This window comes from Trichechus manatus, unplaced genomic scaffold, assembly GCF_000243295.1.
Source record: "Trichechus manatus latirostris isolate Lorelei unplaced genomic scaffold, TriManLat1.0 scaffold00126, whole genome shotgun sequence".
Lineage (NCBI taxonomy): Eukaryota > Metazoa > Chordata > Mammalia > Sirenia > Trichechidae > Trichechus > Trichechus manatus.
The window spans coordinates 5,269,536-5,289,393 of NW_004444062.1; the positions used below are offsets into that span (position 1 = coordinate 5,269,536).

At 40.5% G+C, this 19,858-nt stretch overlaps 1 protein-coding gene across 2 annotated transcripts in view; it reads right to left on the minus strand.

The window, feature by feature from the left end:
- Positions 1-19,858, minus strand: part of KLB (klotho beta) — a 39,165-nt gene that overhangs the window by 7,540 nt on the left and 11,767 nt on the right. For both annotated transcript variants that reach the window (XM_004384669.2, XM_004384670.2), the window contains exons 2-3: positions 5,766-6,276; positions 3,742-4,010 (exon numbers count right to left, since the gene is read on the minus strand). In XM_004384669.2, coding sequence (XP_004384726.1) covers positions 3,742-4,010; positions 5,766-6,276 — 780 coding nt within the window. The remainder of the gene's footprint in view (positions 1-3,741; positions 4,011-5,765; positions 6,277-19,858) is intronic.

The following is a 19,858-nucleotide window of genomic DNA, read 5'->3' on the forward strand; positions in this document are numbered from 1 at the left end:
ACTAGATGGCGCCCGGCTACCACCATCAACTGCTCTGACAGGGATCATAATAGAGGGTCCCAGACAGAGCTGGAGAAAAATGTAGAACAAAATTCAAACTCACGAAAAAAGACTAAACTTACTGATCTGACAGAGACTGGAGAAACCCTGAGAGTATGGCCCCCAGACACCCTTTTAAGTCAGTACTGAAGTCACTCCTGAGGTTCACCCTTTAGCCAAAGATTAGACAGGCCCATAAAAAAAACAATAATACATGTAGCTCAACTATGTATATGAGACTAAATGGGTGCACCAGCCTAGGGGCAAGGATGAGAAAGCAGAAGGGGACAGGAAAGCTGGACGAATGGAAATGGGGGACCCAAGGTTGAGAAGGGGAGAGTGTTGACACATTGTAGGGTTGGCAACCAATGTCACAAAACAATATGTGTATTAATTGTTTAATGAGAAACTAATTTGCTCTGTAAACCTTCATCTAAAGCACAATAAACCCACTGCCGTCGATTCTGACTCAAAGCGACCCTATAGGGTTTCCAAGGCTGTAAATCTTTATGGAAGCAGACTGCCACATCTTTCTTCCAAGGAGCCACGGGTGGTTTCAAACTGCTGACCTTTTGGTTAGCAGCCAAACGCTTAACCAGTGCACCACCAGAGCTCTGTGAGGGTGGTAGGCATGGTAATATATCTTTTTTAATATATTATATATATATATATTTATTGTACTTCAGGTGGAAGTTTACAGAACAAATAGTTTCTCATTTAACAGTAGTACACATATTGTTTTAAGACATTGGTTAACAACCCCATGACATGTCAACTCTCTCCCTTCTCGACCTTTTTTTTTTTTTGGTGAAAATATTACACAGCCAAAGATACACCATTTCAAAAATTTCTACATGCACAGTTCAGTGACATTGACTACGCTCTTCCAGTTGTGCTGCTATTCTCACTTTAGATGAAGGTTTACAGAATAAAATAGTTTCTCATTAAACAGTTAGTACACATGTTGCCCTATGACAATGGTTCACAACCCCACTACACGTCATCACTGTCTTTACTCAACCTTGGGTTCCCTATCACCAGCTTTCCTGTCCCCTCGGCCTTCTAGTCCTTGTCCCTGGACTGCTGTGCCTCATTAGTCCCGTTTTGTTTTATGGAGCTGTCCAGTCCCTGGCTGAATGGTGAACCTCGGAAGTGACTTCACCACTGAGCTAAAAGGGTGTCTGGGGGCCATACTCTCGGGGTTTCTCCAGTCTCTGTCACGCCAGTAAATCTGGTCTCTTTTTGTGTGTTAGAATTTTGTTCTGCATCCTTCTCCAGCTCTGTCCAGGACCCTCTGTTGTGATCCCAGTCAGAGCAGTCAGAGATGGTAGCCGGGCACCATCTAGCTGTACTGGCCTCAGTCCGGTGGAGGCCTTGGTAGCTGTGGTCCATTAGTCCTTTGGAATAATCTTTTCCTTGAATCCTGTTCTCTTCATTCTCCCTTGCTCCCGAAGGGGTGAGACCAGTGGAGTATCTTAGATGGCTGCTCACAGGCTTTTAATACCCCAGACGCTACTCACCAAGGTAGGATGTAGAACATTGTCTTTATAAACTGTGTTAGGCCAATTGAGCTAGATGTTCCCTAAAACATGGTAATATTTCTAAATATTCTGTCAGTCTCTCTGTAGAGGAACTCTGGTTTTTTGCCTACGCAGTGTCTAACCATACATCCTCTGGCAACAGCAGCCTGACTTTTCTTGGCAAACCACTTATCCTCACTCTTAGTCCAAGTGGCTCAAGGGAAGCTGACTCCTCACTGGACTTCAGGGGTAGGCATGGAACTCAGACCTGACCGGTCACAGCACTGCTTTCCCCTGACGCAAGTGATCAGTGTTTGCTCCTCAGGAGTGGGGTCCCCAGAATGGGGCAGACACTCACAGTGCCAGTGCCAATCACTGGGGAACAGGTGAGTGATCAGATGAAAGAGACACTTGCAGTTTGGGTCATGTACAGGTGAGAGAGGGAACCCTTTTCTCTCTTGGGGGCTTTCTTTTCTGGGTCTGGAATTTTGAATGACAAACTCACTTGATCAAGGTAGGGAGAAGATGGGCTGCCTCTGCCATGTAGAGGCAGGGGTAGGAACTGGGCAAGTAGGTGGCTTTATAAATAACCCAAGATGAAGATAAGTCCCTGTGTTTATGTTACTCTCTGTATCTGTCCCCCTTTTATCATCCCTGAGCCTTTACTAAAATCTTGTTTAAATATGGACAGGGGCTGAGATTTATAACCTGTGAACTTTGCCCACCCATAGTTTGGGCTCTTTTGTCCATCCCATCCCTTGTATATCTACAGATTGCTGTCTTTCCATATACTTCTAGAATACAGTCAGTATTGTGGTATTGTGAGATCTTATAGCATAGTGGCCAGGAGACAGGCAGATCTGGGCAATCTGGGCAAGTTATGTAAGTCCTAAAACCTGAGTTTTCTTGCCTATAAAATGGGGTTTTTGAAGTTTAATTGAGAGAATGCACATACATGCAGTAGTTAAATGTTTGGCACATTGTAAGGGCTTAAAAACTAGTTGTTATTATTATTCTGGAAAGAGCACTTTGAGTCTGGAGGCTTACAGGCTGCCTGTTGCAGTTCTGCCATTATTTGTGTTACAGTGGGCAGTCACTTAGGCCTCAATTATTAATTGATGGGTCTCACTTTCCTCACCTGTAAAATAAAGAATTTGGAATAGAAGGTCTCTAAGGTCCCATTGGGTCTAAAAGTTGACCTCATTCATTCACTATATGTTGAGCATGTGCCATATGCCCGACAGCTCTCTAGTAGGGCATACAGCCAGCAACAAAGCCTCAAACATCTCTGTCCTCATGCATCTTGCATTCTAGTGGGAGAAGACAGGTGATAAATAAGAAAAATGTGTAAAATACAGAGTGCGTTTGGGCTACGTAGAAAAGAAAGCAGGGAAAGTGATAAGGATGGGGTTATGATTCTTTGGAGAGGAGAAAAGCATTTTGAGTGGATGATGACTGAATAAACATCTGGAGAAGGTGAGGAATGAGACATGCTTGGCAGCTGCCACTGGGATACACACCCAGGATAAAGAGACCTCATAAGGTAAAATGCCCAAATCTATGAAGTAACAAAAATAGCTTAAATAAAGGGTTGCTAATAATTTGCTCTTGGCAAAACAGAATCTGTAGACATTTTTTTTCTAAAATTTTGACACTACTAACAAATGCCTCACATGGAAATGACTGTAAGTTCCCCTAGACTGTATGCTTCTTGATGGCAGCCTCTTCATCTCTAAATTTCCATCACCAACCGTGAGTTCTCACACACAAATGGCTCTCCTAACCAAAAACCAAACCAGTTGCCATGGAATCGATTCCGACTCATGACGGACGATCCCATGTGTGGCAGAGTAGAGCTGTGCTCTATAGAGTTTCCAATGGCTATGATCTTTTGGAAGCAGATCACCAGGCCTTTCTTCTGAGGTGCCTCTGGGTGAGTTTGAACAGCCACCCTTTCAGTTAGTAGTTGCATGCTTACCTGTTTGCACAACCCAGGGACTCCTAAAAGGTTATCAGGGTTAATACCCCTCTTCCTCTTCCCTCCCTTCCTCCATCTTCCCTTCATAACCTCCAAATGGTCGTGGTATTTGATATCGTCTCTTAGCCGGCATCGAGAAAATGAAATTTAGAAAACGCGTACCGTTTGTCTCAGCTTATAGTGGATTTGTAAGCAGCCACTTACCTTAAGAACAGATTCAGTGATACCCCAGGAGAAGTCGCAGGGAAACTGACCCTGCACATCTGGTGTGGACTCTTTTAAAGTGAAACCGTTTTCTTGTATGATCTGTTTGTAGTAATGTGCCGAAGACTTGGGTTTTCTTTCTTTTTGCTTACTATTAAAATCAACGTAAAATAATCCTCGGCGGGTGGTGTAAGCATCCTGCCATTCAAAGCCATCCAGGAGAGACCAGGCAGTGTAACCAAACACTCGTATTCCATCAAACCTTATTGCTACACAGAGAAAAGAAAGCAGAGGTGATCACAGACTTAAACATTCTGGTCCATGTTTACGATTCACTGACAGCATGCCAGGGAACAGGATATTGTGAAACCAACCTTTTTCCTAATTTGCAGGCCCATTATGTCAAAATGGAAAATTCATGTCCCCACCTGAAGAGTGGCAGTTCTTTTCATCCAGATGGTACCCCCCACAACAAGTGAACGGTGCAGTTAGAAAAAAAATATTCCTGAAACTTAGTGTGCAAATCTGTGTCAGGGGCCATGGTAATTTCCAGAGCCCTTTGGGACCAATTCACATGTCTACTTGTGACCAAGAGTTTTTCCTTTCAAGTTTGAGTTGGCTCCCATCTGTGGCCAAAGTATCCATTGTATGAAACCATCCTTCAGGGACAAAAAAAAAAGTAGCTTTTAGATTTAACATAAGTGAATGCAACTCTAAGAAGGAGCAAAACACAAAGTGATGTAAGAGAACATGCACTGGGTTGAGGGGCAGGAGGCCAGGGGCTTGCTCTGTTGTACTCCTGAGAGGCTGCTATTGGGCAACAGTTTTCTCACTTGGAAACAGAAACAGTTGGACAAGATGACTCTAAAGACCTTTCTAGCTTTAAAACTCTGATTCAATCGCTTTTAGGAATTGGATAAAAATGAAATATGAATATAAATAGTGGCAATAAAACAACAAATACCCAAATCAACCACGATACATTTTTCTTTTCTTAAAAACTTTCATATCTCTAATAAAAATGCCTCATTTCTGCATTTTGGGGGTTTTCTTACTAACGTTCTTTTCCTAAGCCGTGGAAAATCCATGCCAAGGAATTCCAAGGAGATAAATATGTCTCAACAGGAACTGATTCTAGTCCCTTTGGTGTTGTAGGGTCCTGAGGAGACATGGAATGGTAACACCTGGTGAATGGAGACCCCCTCTGACTCTGCTCAAGGGCATGCATTTGGCCCAGGCCCTATAGGCAGTGTCCTCTGCTCTGGAGGTCCCCATGTGCATGTGCCCTGTGTCTGGGCATGGCTCTGTTCCAAGCTTCTCCTTCTTGCAGGTTGGGGCAGCAGGGCCTGGCTCTCATCGAAAACCCTCCCTGAAGATCCTTCCCTGCAGAAACTGGGATTTTTCTTCAGGCTTGAGACTTCTAAAACGAGCTACAGAAGCCTAGAGAGATCCAGAGAAGGATCTTTTATTTTTGAGTGATACAGAGCTCAGCTCTGAAGGGGACAGAACAATTATAACTTGAGCTTGTCCTCTGCTCCATTATTTTAATTAGCTACCTGTAGATGTCACTACTTGAGTAATGGAAAAGGAATGACAAGCTAAGCAGGGATCACGAAAAAAAAAAAAATCCAGGAGCAATAATAATTATTCAGATTTGCCATTTATGGCTCATTCATACTCTTATGAATGTAAAGAGTTAAAGGATCACAAAAAGTTTTCAGTATCTTAGGCTAAAGTACTACTCTTAGAAAAATTTTAACATATCTCTTTTCGCATTATGTTCTTTTTAAAAGAATGAAACAACATCTTCTTGACACTTAAGGATGTATCTGCCGTCTAAAATTATTTTGTTCTCAAAATTTTAATTAAGAAGTACACATAGGAGTAACATTAAAAAAATTGTGTCAACACTGGGCAGTACAAAGGCCCAATAACAATCATAGTATATGTTCAAAGGTGACTTTAAATATCCTATAGGATAAGCATTCAAACATTTTTATAAGTTGAGCTAATGTGCAACCAACCTTGAAGAACCTGGTTGAGAAAATTCTTCATCATGTAGATGGCTGTGGTATCTTCTGTTTTTACGTGACTGTCAGTGAACCAACCATTCTCAGCAATTAAGATTCGGGGGTTGCCATATTCCAATTTAATCCAGTTCAGCACTTCTCTTAAATTGAGTGACACATTTTGCCCCATTTTAGCCATGGTGTTTAGGGGCTTGAAATTGTTGGGCCCAAAGGAAAAGGCAAAGAAATCAGCTGTGCCCTTCACCTCACTCTTCTCTGCTTCAGAGAAAAGCGGTAGAATGGAGAGCAGCTTCTTTTTCATTACCTCTGGATAGTCACCGTCCCCGTGGATAGGGTTGGCAAACCATCCGAGCACAGAAACCATGGATTGTTGGCACTTGAGTATATCCATTGTATTTTCTGATCTGTTTGGTTCAATCCAATGGGATCCCAACGTGATCGATAACCAGCCCTTCTGATGTGGACGGAAGTTTCTGTTGTAGTTATGCCAAACTTTTGAATGAGCCTGTTAAGAAGAAAATACTATTAATCTTTATGATCTTTTCTTACAAGGATGGTAACTCAATTGGTGCAAAGTCCCTTCAGGGACAAAATTATTGAAACATTGTGTGATGCATGGGAAATCTGCCAAGGAACCCTGATGACCTCAGAGTCTGCTCTCTGTCCACTTCACCTGGGCTTCCAACCTAAAGCTTCTCCTACAGGATTACTGAGGGGGCAGGCAGAGAGCTTTGCTCTCTGCCTAGCTCCCTTCCCGGGCCCTTTTGGCGCTGGGTGCAGGTAAGATACTATGTGGTTTTCAGGTTTTTTCCTTTACATAAAGACACAGAGCAATGATGTTTTACTGTTCTACAAACCTCCCTTTGGTCCTAATTTAGAAGTGCAGGGTAATTCAGGCTCTAAATCTGTAAATGGATACTGATAGAGCCAGCCTACCTCCTAAGGTTACTGTGAGGATCGAATGAGTTAGTGTGTATAAAGGGCTTTAGAACACTGCCTGGCACAGAGTAGCCCTGTATAAGCCTTTGTTGTTGTTGTTAGCTGCTGTGGAGCCGGAGCTAGCTGCCCCGTAGAGTTAGCTGCCCCGACTCATGGCAACTCCATATACAACAGAACAAAACGCTGCCAAGTCCTGCACCATCCCCGTGAACAGCTGGAGATTCGCCCGTTGTGATCTGAATTATTGATAAGGCATTGGCAGTTCAGTGGTAGAGTTCTTGCCCCCCACTTGGAGAACCTGTTGCATTCCCAGCCACTGCACGCGTGTGCACGTGCCGTCACTGCCTGTCAGTCAGTGGAGGTTTTTGTGTTGCTATCATGCTGAGCCCTGGTGGCCTAGTGGTTAAGAGTTGGCTGCTAACCCAGAAGTTGGCAGTTTGAATCCAGCAGTTGCTCCTTGGAAACCCTATGGGGCAGTTCTACTCTGTCCTGTAAGGTTGCTATGTGTCGGAATCGTCTCTACAGCAACAAGTTTGGCTTTTTTTTTTTTTTTTTTTTTTTTTTGATGATGCTGACCAGGTTTCGGCAGAGCTTCCAGACTAAGACAGACTAGGAAGAAAGACGTGGTTATCTACTTCCAAAAATCAGCTAGTGAAAATCGATAGATAACAATGCTCTGATTTGCAGCAAATCATGGGAATGGCTTAGAACCTAGCAGTGTTTTGTTTCATTGTGCATGGGGTTGCCATGTGTCAAAGGCTGACTTGTTGGCAGCCAACAATAACAACAACAATATTATTATTCTTATTGCAAAAGAAGAGTGGGCACTGCACAAAGCAGAAAATTAATGAGAAGAATATGGACTTTGGAGTCAGCACACCTGGGTTTGAAGTTCAGGTACTTACTGTGTGGCCTTGAGCAAATTACTTAACCTTTCTGAAATCTCTTAGTTTCCTCAGCTATAAAATGAGATTAATATTAATCTTTGTAAGACTGCTGTCAGATTTAGAGTTAATGTATATATGAAATATGTAGCATAGAATCATCTGTCACATAGGAGGTGCTGCCTAAAGATGATTGTTGTTATTATTGGTCCCCCCAGAATTTCTACCACTCGTCTGTTAGTTTGTTGTACTGTGGTGGCTTGCTTGTTGCTGTGATGCTGGAAGCTATGCCACTGGTATTTCAAATACCAGCAGAGTCACCCATGGTGGACAGGTTTCAGCAGAGCTTCAAGACTAAGACAAACTGGGAAGAAGGACCTGGTGATCTACTTCTGAAAAAATTGGCCAGTGAAAACCTTATGGATAGCAGTGGAACATGGTATGATATAGTGCCAGAATATGAACTCCTCAGGTTGGAAGGCATTCAAAATACAACAAGGGAAGAGCCGCTTCCTCAAAGTAAAGTCAATCTTGATGACGTAGAGGGAGTAAAGCTTTCAGGACCTTCATTTGCTGATGTGGCATGACTTAAAATGAGAACAAACAGCTGCAAACATCCTTTAGTAATCAGAATGTATGAAGTATGAATCAAGGGAAATTGGAAGTGGTCAAAAATGAAATGGAATGCATAAAGATCATTTGCTAAGCATTAGTGAGCTGAAATGGACTGGTATTGGCCATTTTGAATCCAACAATCATATGGTCTACTATGCTGGGAATGACAAATTGAAGAGGAATGGTGTCGTATTCTTTGTCAAAAAGAACATTTCACTATCCATCCTGAAGTACAACACTGTCAGTGATAGGATAATATCCATACACCTACAAGGAAAACCAATTGATACAAATTTTATTCAAATTTACCCACCAACCACTAATGCCAAAGATGAAGAAATTGAAGATTTTTACCAACTTCTACAGTCTGAAATTGATCAAACATAGAATCAAGATGCATTGATAATTACTGGTGATTGGAATGGGAAAGTTGGAAACAAAGAAGAAGGATCAGTAGTCGGAAAATACGGTCTTGAAGATAGAAACAACCCTGGAGATCGCATGATAGAAGTCTGCAAGACGAACAACTTATTTATTAGAAATATCTTATTACAACAACATAAATGGTGACTATACAGGTGAATCTCTCCAGATGGAATACACAGGAATCAAATCAACTACATCTGTGGAAAGTGACGATGGAGAAGCTCAATATCATCAGTCAGTACAAGGCCAGGGGCCAACTGCAGAACAGACCATCAATTGCTCATATGCAAGTTCAAGTTGCAGCTGAAAAAATTAGAACAAGTCCATGAGAGCCAAAGTACAACCTTGAGTATATCCCACCTGAATTTAGAGACCATCTAAAAAATAGATTTGATGCATTGAACATCAATTACCAAAGACCAGATGAGTTGTGGGATGACATCAAGGACATCATATATGAAGAAAGCAAGAGGTCATTAAAAAGAAAGAAAAGACCAAAATGGGATTCAGAAGAGAGTCTAAAAGTTGCTCTTGAACATAGAGCAGCTAAAGCGAAAGGAAGAAATGATGTAGTAAAAGAGCTGAACAGCAGATTTCAAAGGGTGGCTTGAGAAGACAAAGTAAAGTATTATAGTGAAATATGCAAAGACTTGGAGTTAGAAAACCAAAAGGGAAGAAAACGCTTGGCATTTCTCAAGCTGAAAGAATGGAAGAAAAAATTTAAGCCTTGAGTTGGAATGTTGAAGGATTCTATGGTGGTGCAGTGTTTCGTTCTGTTGTACATAGGGTCGCTATGAGTCAGAACTGACTCAATGGCACCCAACAAGAACACAACCCACGATGGGTATCCAGTCTATTCAGCAGGTACTTACTGAGCACTTATTCAATGTCTGGCCGGCCCTGAGAGGCTGAGACGGATGGCACAGGAACTTGCCCTCAGGGGCCAATCTTATGGGGAAAATAAGACTGAAATGTGTGACAGAGAAACATACAAAACTGCATAAAGCAAGGAGCTAAATGAAAAAATAATTAGAAGCCAGAAAGCGTGGTTCCTCAAAGAGCCATGAGTTAAATCAGAAGGTGGAGTGAACAGTTGGGACTCCAGTTAAGGACTTTAAGCCAGTTAAATATCCAAGGCCCATCTCTGTCCTGGACAGCCTTCCTCTGTCACAGCCACCTCAATTTTCCCATCAGCATTTCACTTGACTGCCTCTTGATGTCTCTCTTCAGGTTTCCCAGTTTCTCCTCTATCTGGGTATTTCTACAACAGGTTCACAATCCTGTTATTTTTAACCCTCAGCGTTTGCTTTCGCTTTTGCTCCTTAGCTTTTCTTTCACTCACTAAACCAAAAACCAAACCTCTTGCCGTCGAGCCAATCCCAACTCCTAGCGACCCTATAGGACAGAGTAGAACTGCCCCACAGTGTTTTCAAGGAGCAGCTGGTGTATTTGAACTGCCGACCTTTTTGGTTAGCAGCCAAACTCTTAATCACTGCGCCACCAGGGCTCCTTCACTCACTAGAGATGTTTTATATTCGATTGAACCATTTGAAATTGTCTTTTTGTAAGTCAAAAGCAATGAAATATGAGCAATGATTCAAACCTAATAGATCCTGTAGACGCCGAACATGTTTTATAAATCCTGTTAGGTTGGAGAAAGATAGGCATTAAAGCAAGGGGTGACAATTCCAAACCTGGTGCCTCCCTGCTTTATGCAGCAAAAGCTAATTTAAATCATTCCAGAAAGATTTTTCTGAAGAACTGATATGCCTTGAGGTACTACTACTGCCAGCTACCTGCCCTTGTTTGATTTTCACTGGAACATCCTGGAACCATTTAGCACCCAAATGTTCCCAAAGAGCCTTAAGAATGCTTTCCTTTCAGAGAAGTGTTCAGGCCTGAAAACTACTAGCTCTGGAGGAACTCAAGGGAGCTCGAGGCCAACTGTCTCTTGAGTGGCCTCAGCCTCCCTTTCTGGGCTCCTCTGGGGCTGTAATCACAACGGAAGGTCCTGATAACCGCTTTTCTTCTGATTCTATGAAACAAAAGCAGTCATGCATTACTAGAACTTAAAGGAGGCATTCTTTACTTTATTCTAATCTGCCACTTAATCCCTTGGTAGCTTCTGTGCTTTCATCTATGAAAGACAAGAGTGACCAGTATCTCTCTTTCAAGGTTGTTGTGAACCTCTGATGTGCAAACTGGAAAACACTAAACGTATGTGAGATTTTCAGTCGTAAACTAGCTGCCTTGCAAATCTGATGCCTGCATGTGCTAAAGGGAGAATGAGATGGATTCAGTATAAATTTATTAACCTAGTTCTAATAGGAATTAAAGGGGCCCTGGTGGTGCAGTGGTTAAGCGTTTGGCTGCTAACCAAAAGGTCAGCAGTCTGAATCCACCAGCTGCTCCTTGGAAATCCTATGCGCAGTTCTACCCTGTCCTATAGGATCACGATGAGTTGGAATCGACTAAACGGCAGCAGGTTTGTTTTTTGTTTTTTTTTTAATGGGCATTAAAAGGAGTCCTGGTGGTGCAGTGGTTAGGTGCTTGGCTGCTAACAGTGATAACTGAAAGATTGTTGTTGTTGTGTGCCATCAAGTGGGTTCCGACTCATTTCCCTATCGTACAGGGTAGAACTACCCCATAGGGTTTCCTAGGCTGTAATCTTTACAGGAGCAGATTACCAGGTCTTTTCTCTCCCGCAAAGCAGCTAGTAGGTTTGAACCTCCAACCTTTTTCTTAGCAGCCAAGCGCTTATCCATTGCACCACCAGGGCTCCTACATAAAGATTACAGCCTAGAAAACCCTATGGGGCAGTTCTACTCCGTGACATGGGATTGCTGTGAGTAGGAATCAACTCGCCGGCACCCAACAACAACAATAGGAATTAAGGATTCCTTGGCTTGTACAAATGGTTAAGCACTGGGCTACTAACAGCAAAAAGATTGATGGTTTAAACCCACCCCAAGGCACCTCAGAAGAAAGGCCTGGCAACCTGCTTCCGAAAGGTCATAGCTATGAAAACCCTATGAAGCACAGTTCTACTCTGAAACACATGGGGTCGGCGTTGGTTTTTTGGTTTTGGTTAATAGGAATTACCCAGTTCTGGTAGGAAAAAAAGGAGGGCAAGTTTTTCAAAATAAACATTCTATCAGATGGTTCAGTGATGAATATAAAAGATGACTCAAGCTGTGATAAAAATCTCGGTTAAGTCAGCATTTTAGTGAAAAACAGTACAGCTTGGTAGATAACAAACAGGCTTATACCTTTGCCATGCCTCACCTGCAAGTTTCCTGAATATACATATGCATGTTCTGTCAGGGTCCAAGGTGACCTTCGTGTTCCACAGCATCTCTTTCACCTTTGCTGCTATTTGCATAGGCTATCAAGGTATCTAGGGTTATCTTTTCTCTGGGCTGAAGACAGCCTCCCCATTCTCATGCAGAGAATGTAGGGGAGGTTCTCTGTGCAGCACTGTGGTTATAACTTGATCCTATTTACCAGGTAACAAGGTAAAAAGTATCGCTCAGAGATAGCGAGTTTGACGTAAGTCTTGATGAAACAGGGATATCTACCTGTGTTGTTTAGTCCAAAGCTCAGGAGGTTGGTTTGCTTAGAAAACTAAAACGGGTTTGGTAGAGGGGTGCGACTCTGGGCTCTGAAACCTTGCACAACAGTCATTCTACGATTTTCCAAGGTTACCCTCTATCTTGTACAAGGCCACCTACCTTTGGAATGATTGATTTAAGGGAGCTTCAACCTTTGTTCTTTAGATTCAGTACTTAAAGGGGAAGTCAGCAGCTTTTTCTTTTTGAGCCAGCTATCAGAGCCTATGTCACTGAGAGACAGCCAGGGGCCTAATATCTCAGTCTCGTTCCTCCTCTAGTCTAAGGTAACCACTCCCTTTGATGCCCCTGGAAATCCAGATTCAGATAAGTTCTGCAGATGATAGGAAGCAAATAAGATAGCTGGCACAACTTTTGAAACAAAGATGAAGAAAGAGTTAGGGGTCAGGAAGAGAAGGAAGGAAGATGGCTGTGGAAGTGATGGGGTTGAAGACAGATGAACAAACCTAACACATCATACAAGTCTGTATTTAATGAACTCCCAGTCATTTGTCAAGAGTTAAATTTCCAAATCTGCATGATTTCAATCACATTTTGGCTGAAATATTTTCACGTGAACTGTAATTACTTGCTTATTATTAAGGCTAGTTACTAAATATTAGATTAAACCTATTAAAGAAAATTTGTTTAAAAACTCCATAGCCATAACAAACTGTTGCCATATTTCTGTGTTCCCTTCCAGCCTTTACCAATATATTTCCCAGCTAAAATCAGTTTAAACATTTTCCATGTTATTTTCAGTCTTCATAATTATCTAATTTAATGACAGTCTAACAACGTAAGTTGAAACAGGATTTACTTAACCTCCTCTCTGTTTTGAAAGACATTAGTTGTTTGTATTCTTTCTTTCCTTTTTTTCGTGCCATGAATAATGTTGCAATAAATTCCTTTGGCCATATAGCTTTTGATTGGTTTAATTTGTTTGAATTATTTCCTTTTGTTAATCCCAGGAATGGACTAAATTGCTTTCTCAAATGTAAAAAAAAATTGACTTATATTTCTTTAGATTGTTGGATTTTACATCTAGGAATATGTGCTAATAACAACAACGGCCAGAACAACAAACAGCACTCATGTAAATGTAGATTACGGTAGATTACATTTCCCTGGTATGGATAATGATCACCATGACCAGGACACAAATCTAGTGACACGATGGAGTTTTGGGTCTTTAAATTGCCCTTCTAAACGTTCTTTTAAGATAATTTCTTAAAAGTTGGTTCAGGTTGCTGGGTACAGAACATTTACATATTGAGTTTCTGTGATTTCCAACTCCAAATTTGCCTCCATGTGTTTGGTCCATTGGTGTGAGAGTTCTCTGACTACCTGCTGTAATAAATACGTGCCGATTCACTTTGAAAAACATTGATAGCTCAATTTGAGGATAAAAGGCCATCAGGAATGATAGAAAAGTGCTGCTAATGCAAACAGTTAAGCGCTAAAACTACTAGCCAAAAGGTTGGCCAATCGAACTCACCCAGAGGCGTCTCAGAAGACAAGCCTGGTGATCTGTTTTTGAAAGGTCAAAGCCTTGAAAAGTCTATGGAGCAGTTCTACTCTACACATATGGGGGTCGCCGTGAGTCAGAATCGACTTGACGGCAACTAACAACAATTAGAACAACTTACATGGTACTTCTCCCAAGGAAAGGATCCTGATCTTGAAAGCAGGAGACCCAGGCTCTGGCACTGGCCCCGCTATAATGAGCTCTATGATCTTGGACAAAACATTTCTTCTCCTAGCTGACTCAGTCCCCTCCACCATTAAACTGAGCCAAAAATAAACATCCTAGAAAATTATGATGATCAAATGAGGTAAAAAGTATGTGAAGGCCCTATGAAAACCAAACAAATGTAAATCTGAAGTACTTTGAAAGAGCCAACTGTGGAAAATAGTGGTGGGAAGTCTGTTCTGTAGATAGCTCACGCTAACCTCTCAGAGTTTCACGGCTGAACATGTTTGTCTTCATTTATTTTCTGCAGGTGATTGAGTTTCACTCTTTGTCCTTTGTACTGGGATTAACTTCAGTTTGATTCATTTTTTTTTCCATCGGCTCAACACTTCTTTATTTTAGCATTAAGTTTTATACTAATTAAAATTGCTGTTCTTTCAGGTTATTTAACATTCATTCATTCATAAAAATTTGTGGAATTTTTATTGGGTGTTTACGGTGTGTGACCTTTACTATGCATTAAAAAAATTTGTGACCATTATATCCTTAAAATATATTATGTGACTGTCATTGCTTTAATATTTTGACAATCTTGATTCTCTCGGAAATAATATCTTACCCTCATTAGTCTTAGGAGAGACTTTAAATATTAACAAAAGTTACCATCTTTCCTAAAGAAAATGCTTAGTCATGCTATTTTTAATGGTCCAAAGTCATGTTTTCTACAGTTGGAATAACTCAGTAATGATCATATTAAAATTTAATTAACAATACTCATAATATAAAATTCATAGTATAAAAATACCCATATACTCATAATTCATAATAAATATTCATAATATTAAAAACGCATTTAAAATTCATAATTTGAAAATATAATAATTGAAAAGAAAATAGGAGAAATTTTTCTATTCCTTCTATTTTGTTTTCAATTATTTTATTTTCAAATTTCAGAGAAGAAACCAAAGTTCACAGAAGCTGACCAGTGGTGGAGCTAGGATTTGAACATAGGGCTCTCTCATCACCTTACTACACTGTCCTGTATTCTGTATCTGCCAGTAGTTCTAAATTTTGAAGCTATAGGGAAAGACCATTTGACAGGAACTACAGACCTACAGTTTTAAATTATTTCTTTTGGCTATACTTGGTTATTAAAAGAACTAAACAGTCCTCAGATGAGGGTCTCGTATCCTACTCTCTAGCATGCTGAGAGGAAAATATCTATGTATGCCTGGAATTCAGGATCACCTAGCAAAGTTATGGAGGACCTGTCAGAAAATCCGTAGTGGTCAGAAAACCATGAAGCTGTCCAGGTGCCTAGCACAGTGTGTGACATTCATACAGTGTGTGGCATTTATATCTAACTCTGTGCCTCTTTCCTGGAACCAGCAAGGTTGGCATATTGTCCTCATTGGTGTCAGAAGCTAAATAAATCCCTTAGGGACCACCCCTACACTTGATAGTCTTGACACTGAGGATGGTGATCTTTACACCATGGCCAATGTTAGACTGAAATGGCAGGGATGTTGTGCTTGAAGAGCATTTAGTCCAGCACCCCCTTCAGACAAGTAATAACTAAATGGTGTTGAAAGATGACTGACTTCTATTATCAAACATAACAGAATAATGAGTGAACTATAGAACCGAAGAAATTTAACAATTTAGATAATAATAAGAGCTAACATGTCTCTTAACCAAATGTGCTGGCTCTGTTCTAGGTGCTTTGCATGTACTATCTCATTTAATCCTCATTTAAATCTTGTGAGGTGTAGGTACTATAATCATTCCCATTTTAGAGGGAGGAAACCAAAGAGTAGAGAAGTTAGGTAACTTTCCTCATTTCTAGAGGTGAGTCAAGACCAGGCTGTCTGGCTCTAAGTTCTGTGTTCTTACTGCCAATTAGAGGTATAGGATGGACCTTAGAGGTCATTTTGTCCAGTTTCTTTTTTTTAAATTTCTATTAGATGAAGAAACTGAAGCCCAAGAAGTAAGTGACTTGCCCAAGGTCTCAGTTAGTGGCAAAGCTAGAATTAGAACTAAGTCCTTCAGCCTTCTAGTTCCTGGTCATTTCTAGGACATCATGCAAATCAAATCCTGTGCCTTTGAAACATACCTTCACACCTTAGACCAGAAGATGATTGAATAGGCTGTGAAAATACAAGGAGTATGTAAGAGATAGAAGGTCTCTGGTGGCATAAATGGTTTGCACTTGACTATTAACTGAAAGGTTGGCGGTTTGAAGCCACCCACTGGCGCTGCAGAAGACAGGTCTAGCGATCTGCCAAGAAAACTCTACAGAATGGGGTTGCCATGAGTCAGATTTGATGAGATGGCAACAGATTTGTTTGTTTGTTTATGTAACAGACCTGGCAGAAAACATCCCAAGGTACAGTAGACAGAAAAAGCTATGTGACAATGTGCCAAGGTGCCAAGAACACTCTAAGAGGCAGTCTGAAAGCCATGGTTTTGATTATGTCTTCATCTGCCTCACCAACTGGGGTGCCACTGCAGTACCCAGTCAAATGCAGAATTCATCAGCACTGCATTCAGTTCTGTCTCCATTTTTCCCTTTCAGAGAGTTATATGCGTCAGCAAAAGCAAGTTTAGATAAATCATTTTTATTTTTCCAAGTTTCCTTCAACCCACTACTATTTTATCCTTTTCTTCACTCTTCATCCGTTTACTTAGATTTTGATTATTTGCTTAAATTCAAGTCTCTAAGCATTTATTTAATAACCACAAGGCACCATGGTTGGCATTTGAAGGAAGGGTTAATGAGACAGCTTCTGCCTTCAGATGGCCTATAGCCTCTAATAGGAGAGATAAGAACAGAAAAAAGTATAACAAAAACAGTATACCTTTAATTGTCAATTAATCAGGAAGGATAATAAAAAATAAATGTAGACCACATGAACCTACATGACCCTGGGATCAGAAGAACTAGATGGTGCCTGGCTACTACCACCGACTGCTCTGACTGGGATCACAATAGAGGGTCCTGGACAGAGCAGGAGAAAAGTGTAGAACAAAAAATCAAATTCACAAAAAAGACCGGACTTACTGGCCTGACAGAGACTGGAGATACCCTGAGATTATGGCCTCACGACACCCTTCTGACCTGGAACTGAAGCCATTCCCGGAGACCACCTTCCAGACAAACAATAGACAAGCCCATAAAATAAACAATAATACTTGAGAGGAAAGTGATCCTTAGAACAATCAGTTATACAAGATCCAAAGGACAATATTTGCCCAAAAGCAAAGATGAAAAGGCAGGAAGTGGTAGAAAATCAGGATGAAAGGAAATGGGAGCCCAGGGCGGAAATGGGGAGAGTGCTGACTCACTGTGGGGAATGAAGCCATGGCCATGAAACACTTTATGTACAAGCTATCGAGTGGGAATCTAATGTGCTCTGTAAACTTTCATCTAACGCGCACACACACACACACACACACACACAAGTAATAATATGATTCAGTTTTGTAAAAATATGGATGACTATATGTGCATGTTTGTGTAAAGAGCCTTGGTGGCTCAGTGGTTAAAGTGCTTGGCTGCTAACCTAAAGTTGGTGGTTTGAATCCACCAGCCGCTCTGTGGGAGAAAGATGTGGCAGTCTGCTTCTGTAAAGATTTATAGCCTTGGAAACCCTATAGGGCAGTTCTACTCTGTCCTATAGAGTCACTATGAGTTGGAATCAACTTGAAGGCAGTGGGTTTATGTGTTTGTGTGTACGGAGAATAAATTAGACACTGAACATACTGCTAGCCATGGTTACTTCTGGATGTGGGATTACAGAGTAAGGAAAGAGGAAGGCTTTCATTTTTAACTTTATGCCTTTCTGTCTTGTTCGAACATTTTGCCATAAACATGCATTATTATTATTTTTTTAACATGCATTATTTTTGTAATTAAAAAAAGTAAAAGCCTGTACCCCAATGTGTATTGCAACACTTTTCACAATAGTTAAATTGTGCAAACAACGAAAATGTCCGTCAACGGATGATTGGATAAACGTGTGGTGTACACATACAATGGAATGCTACTCAGCCATAAAGAGAAATGAAGTCCTGATGCATGCCACAACATGGATGAACCTTGAAAACATGCTGATTGAAATAAGTCAGTTACAAAAGGACACATATTGTGTAATCGCATTTACATGAAATAAGCAAATACATAGAAACCAATCATTATTAGTGGATACCAGGGGTGGGAGAGAGAGGGAAAGGGGGAACTTTTGCTTAGGGAACAATGAGTTTATGTTAAAAGCGGAGGAATAACTTGGAAAAGGATAGCGAGAATGTTTGCACAACTTGAAGAAAGTAATCAATGTCACTGAATTATACATGTAGAAATTGTTGAATCGGTGAATATTTTGTTGTGCATATATTTACCACAATAAAAAAAAAAAGACTATCCATGAAAAAGAAAAGTCAAGAGAATTGGACGAAACAGTTTCTGTCAGTGAGTTTATTTGCTTTATGTTATCATTCTTTAGTTTCTCCAAAGTTCCAAAAATCTCAAGCATAACAATGATTGTGAGGGTGGTGCAGGGCCGGGCAGTGCTTCCTTCTGTTACACACAGGGTCGCTATGAGTCAGAATCAACACGACACACCTAACAACAACAACTATTTGTCAGCAACAGTAACTTCGTTTAATGTTCAATAGTTTTAATTATACCTTTTTCTTTTAGCAAAGACTATTTTCTAATGTTTTTTTCAGAAAGAATTTTACATGCAGTTAAGTGACTTATACACAATATAGTAATGTAAAGTTTCCCTCTGCTCATAATTTTAGCATATTTAGCACTATTTCCATTACTTACAATATTCTCTGATTCTCAGTTGGGCCTAATTTTCCATGTATGAGAGTGTTCACATCAAATCAAGCTGTTTAAATAGGACCACAGTATTACTCTCTGAGCATTTATAATTACATTTATTTAAACTCTTGTTAATCATTCACTAAAGTATAACTTTTTCAACTTAATGGTTAGAAAAAGTAAATAAGCTGTTTCAAAGGTTTTAGAATACCAATCTGTAGTCTACAAATCAATTTTTTACATGACTCATATCTAACATTGGTATTCAGGCTATCGAAACTATCTGTGCCAACTTCTATGCACAAGCAGCTTTCATCATTTTTTTTTCAAATTTGATTTAAATCATCTGTATGAATACTAGTTTTACCTTGTTTAATCAGTATTTCCTATCTTTTATTAGAGATGTTTTAGGTCCTATTGTTAACTAATTTTCTTAATTCTAAATGATATTTCCAAGGGCACATACACATGATTCAACATTATACTTTAATGGGACACAAAAGTTTTTTTTCTTTTTTAGTTTTTATTGTGCTTTAAGTGAAAATTTAGAGTTCAAGTTAGTTTCTCATACAAAAATTTAAACATATATTGTTATGTGACCCTAGTTGCTCTCCTTATAATGTGACAGCACACTCCTCCTTTCCACCCCGGATTTCGCATGTCCATTCAACCAGCTCCTGTCCCTTTTTGCCTTCTTATCTCGCCTCTGGACAAGAGCTGCCCATTTAGTCTCATGTATCTACTTGAGCTAAGAAGCACTCTTTTCTTGAGTATCATTTTACGCGCCATAGTCCAGTCTATGTCTGAAGAGTTGCTTCGAGAATGGTTTCAGTTCTGGGCTAACAGAGAGTCTGGGGGCGATATCTTCTGGGGTCCCTCCAGTCTCAGTCAGACCATTAAGTCTGGTCTTTTTACGTGAATTTGAGTTCTGCACCCTGCTTTTCTCCTGCTCCATCAGGAACTGTCTGTTGTCTTCCCTGTCAGGGCAGTCATTGGTGGTAGCCAGGCACCATCTAGTTCTTCTGGTCTCAGGCTGATGCAGTCTCTGGTTTATGTGGACCTTTCTGTCTCTTGGGCTAATATTTTCCTTGTGT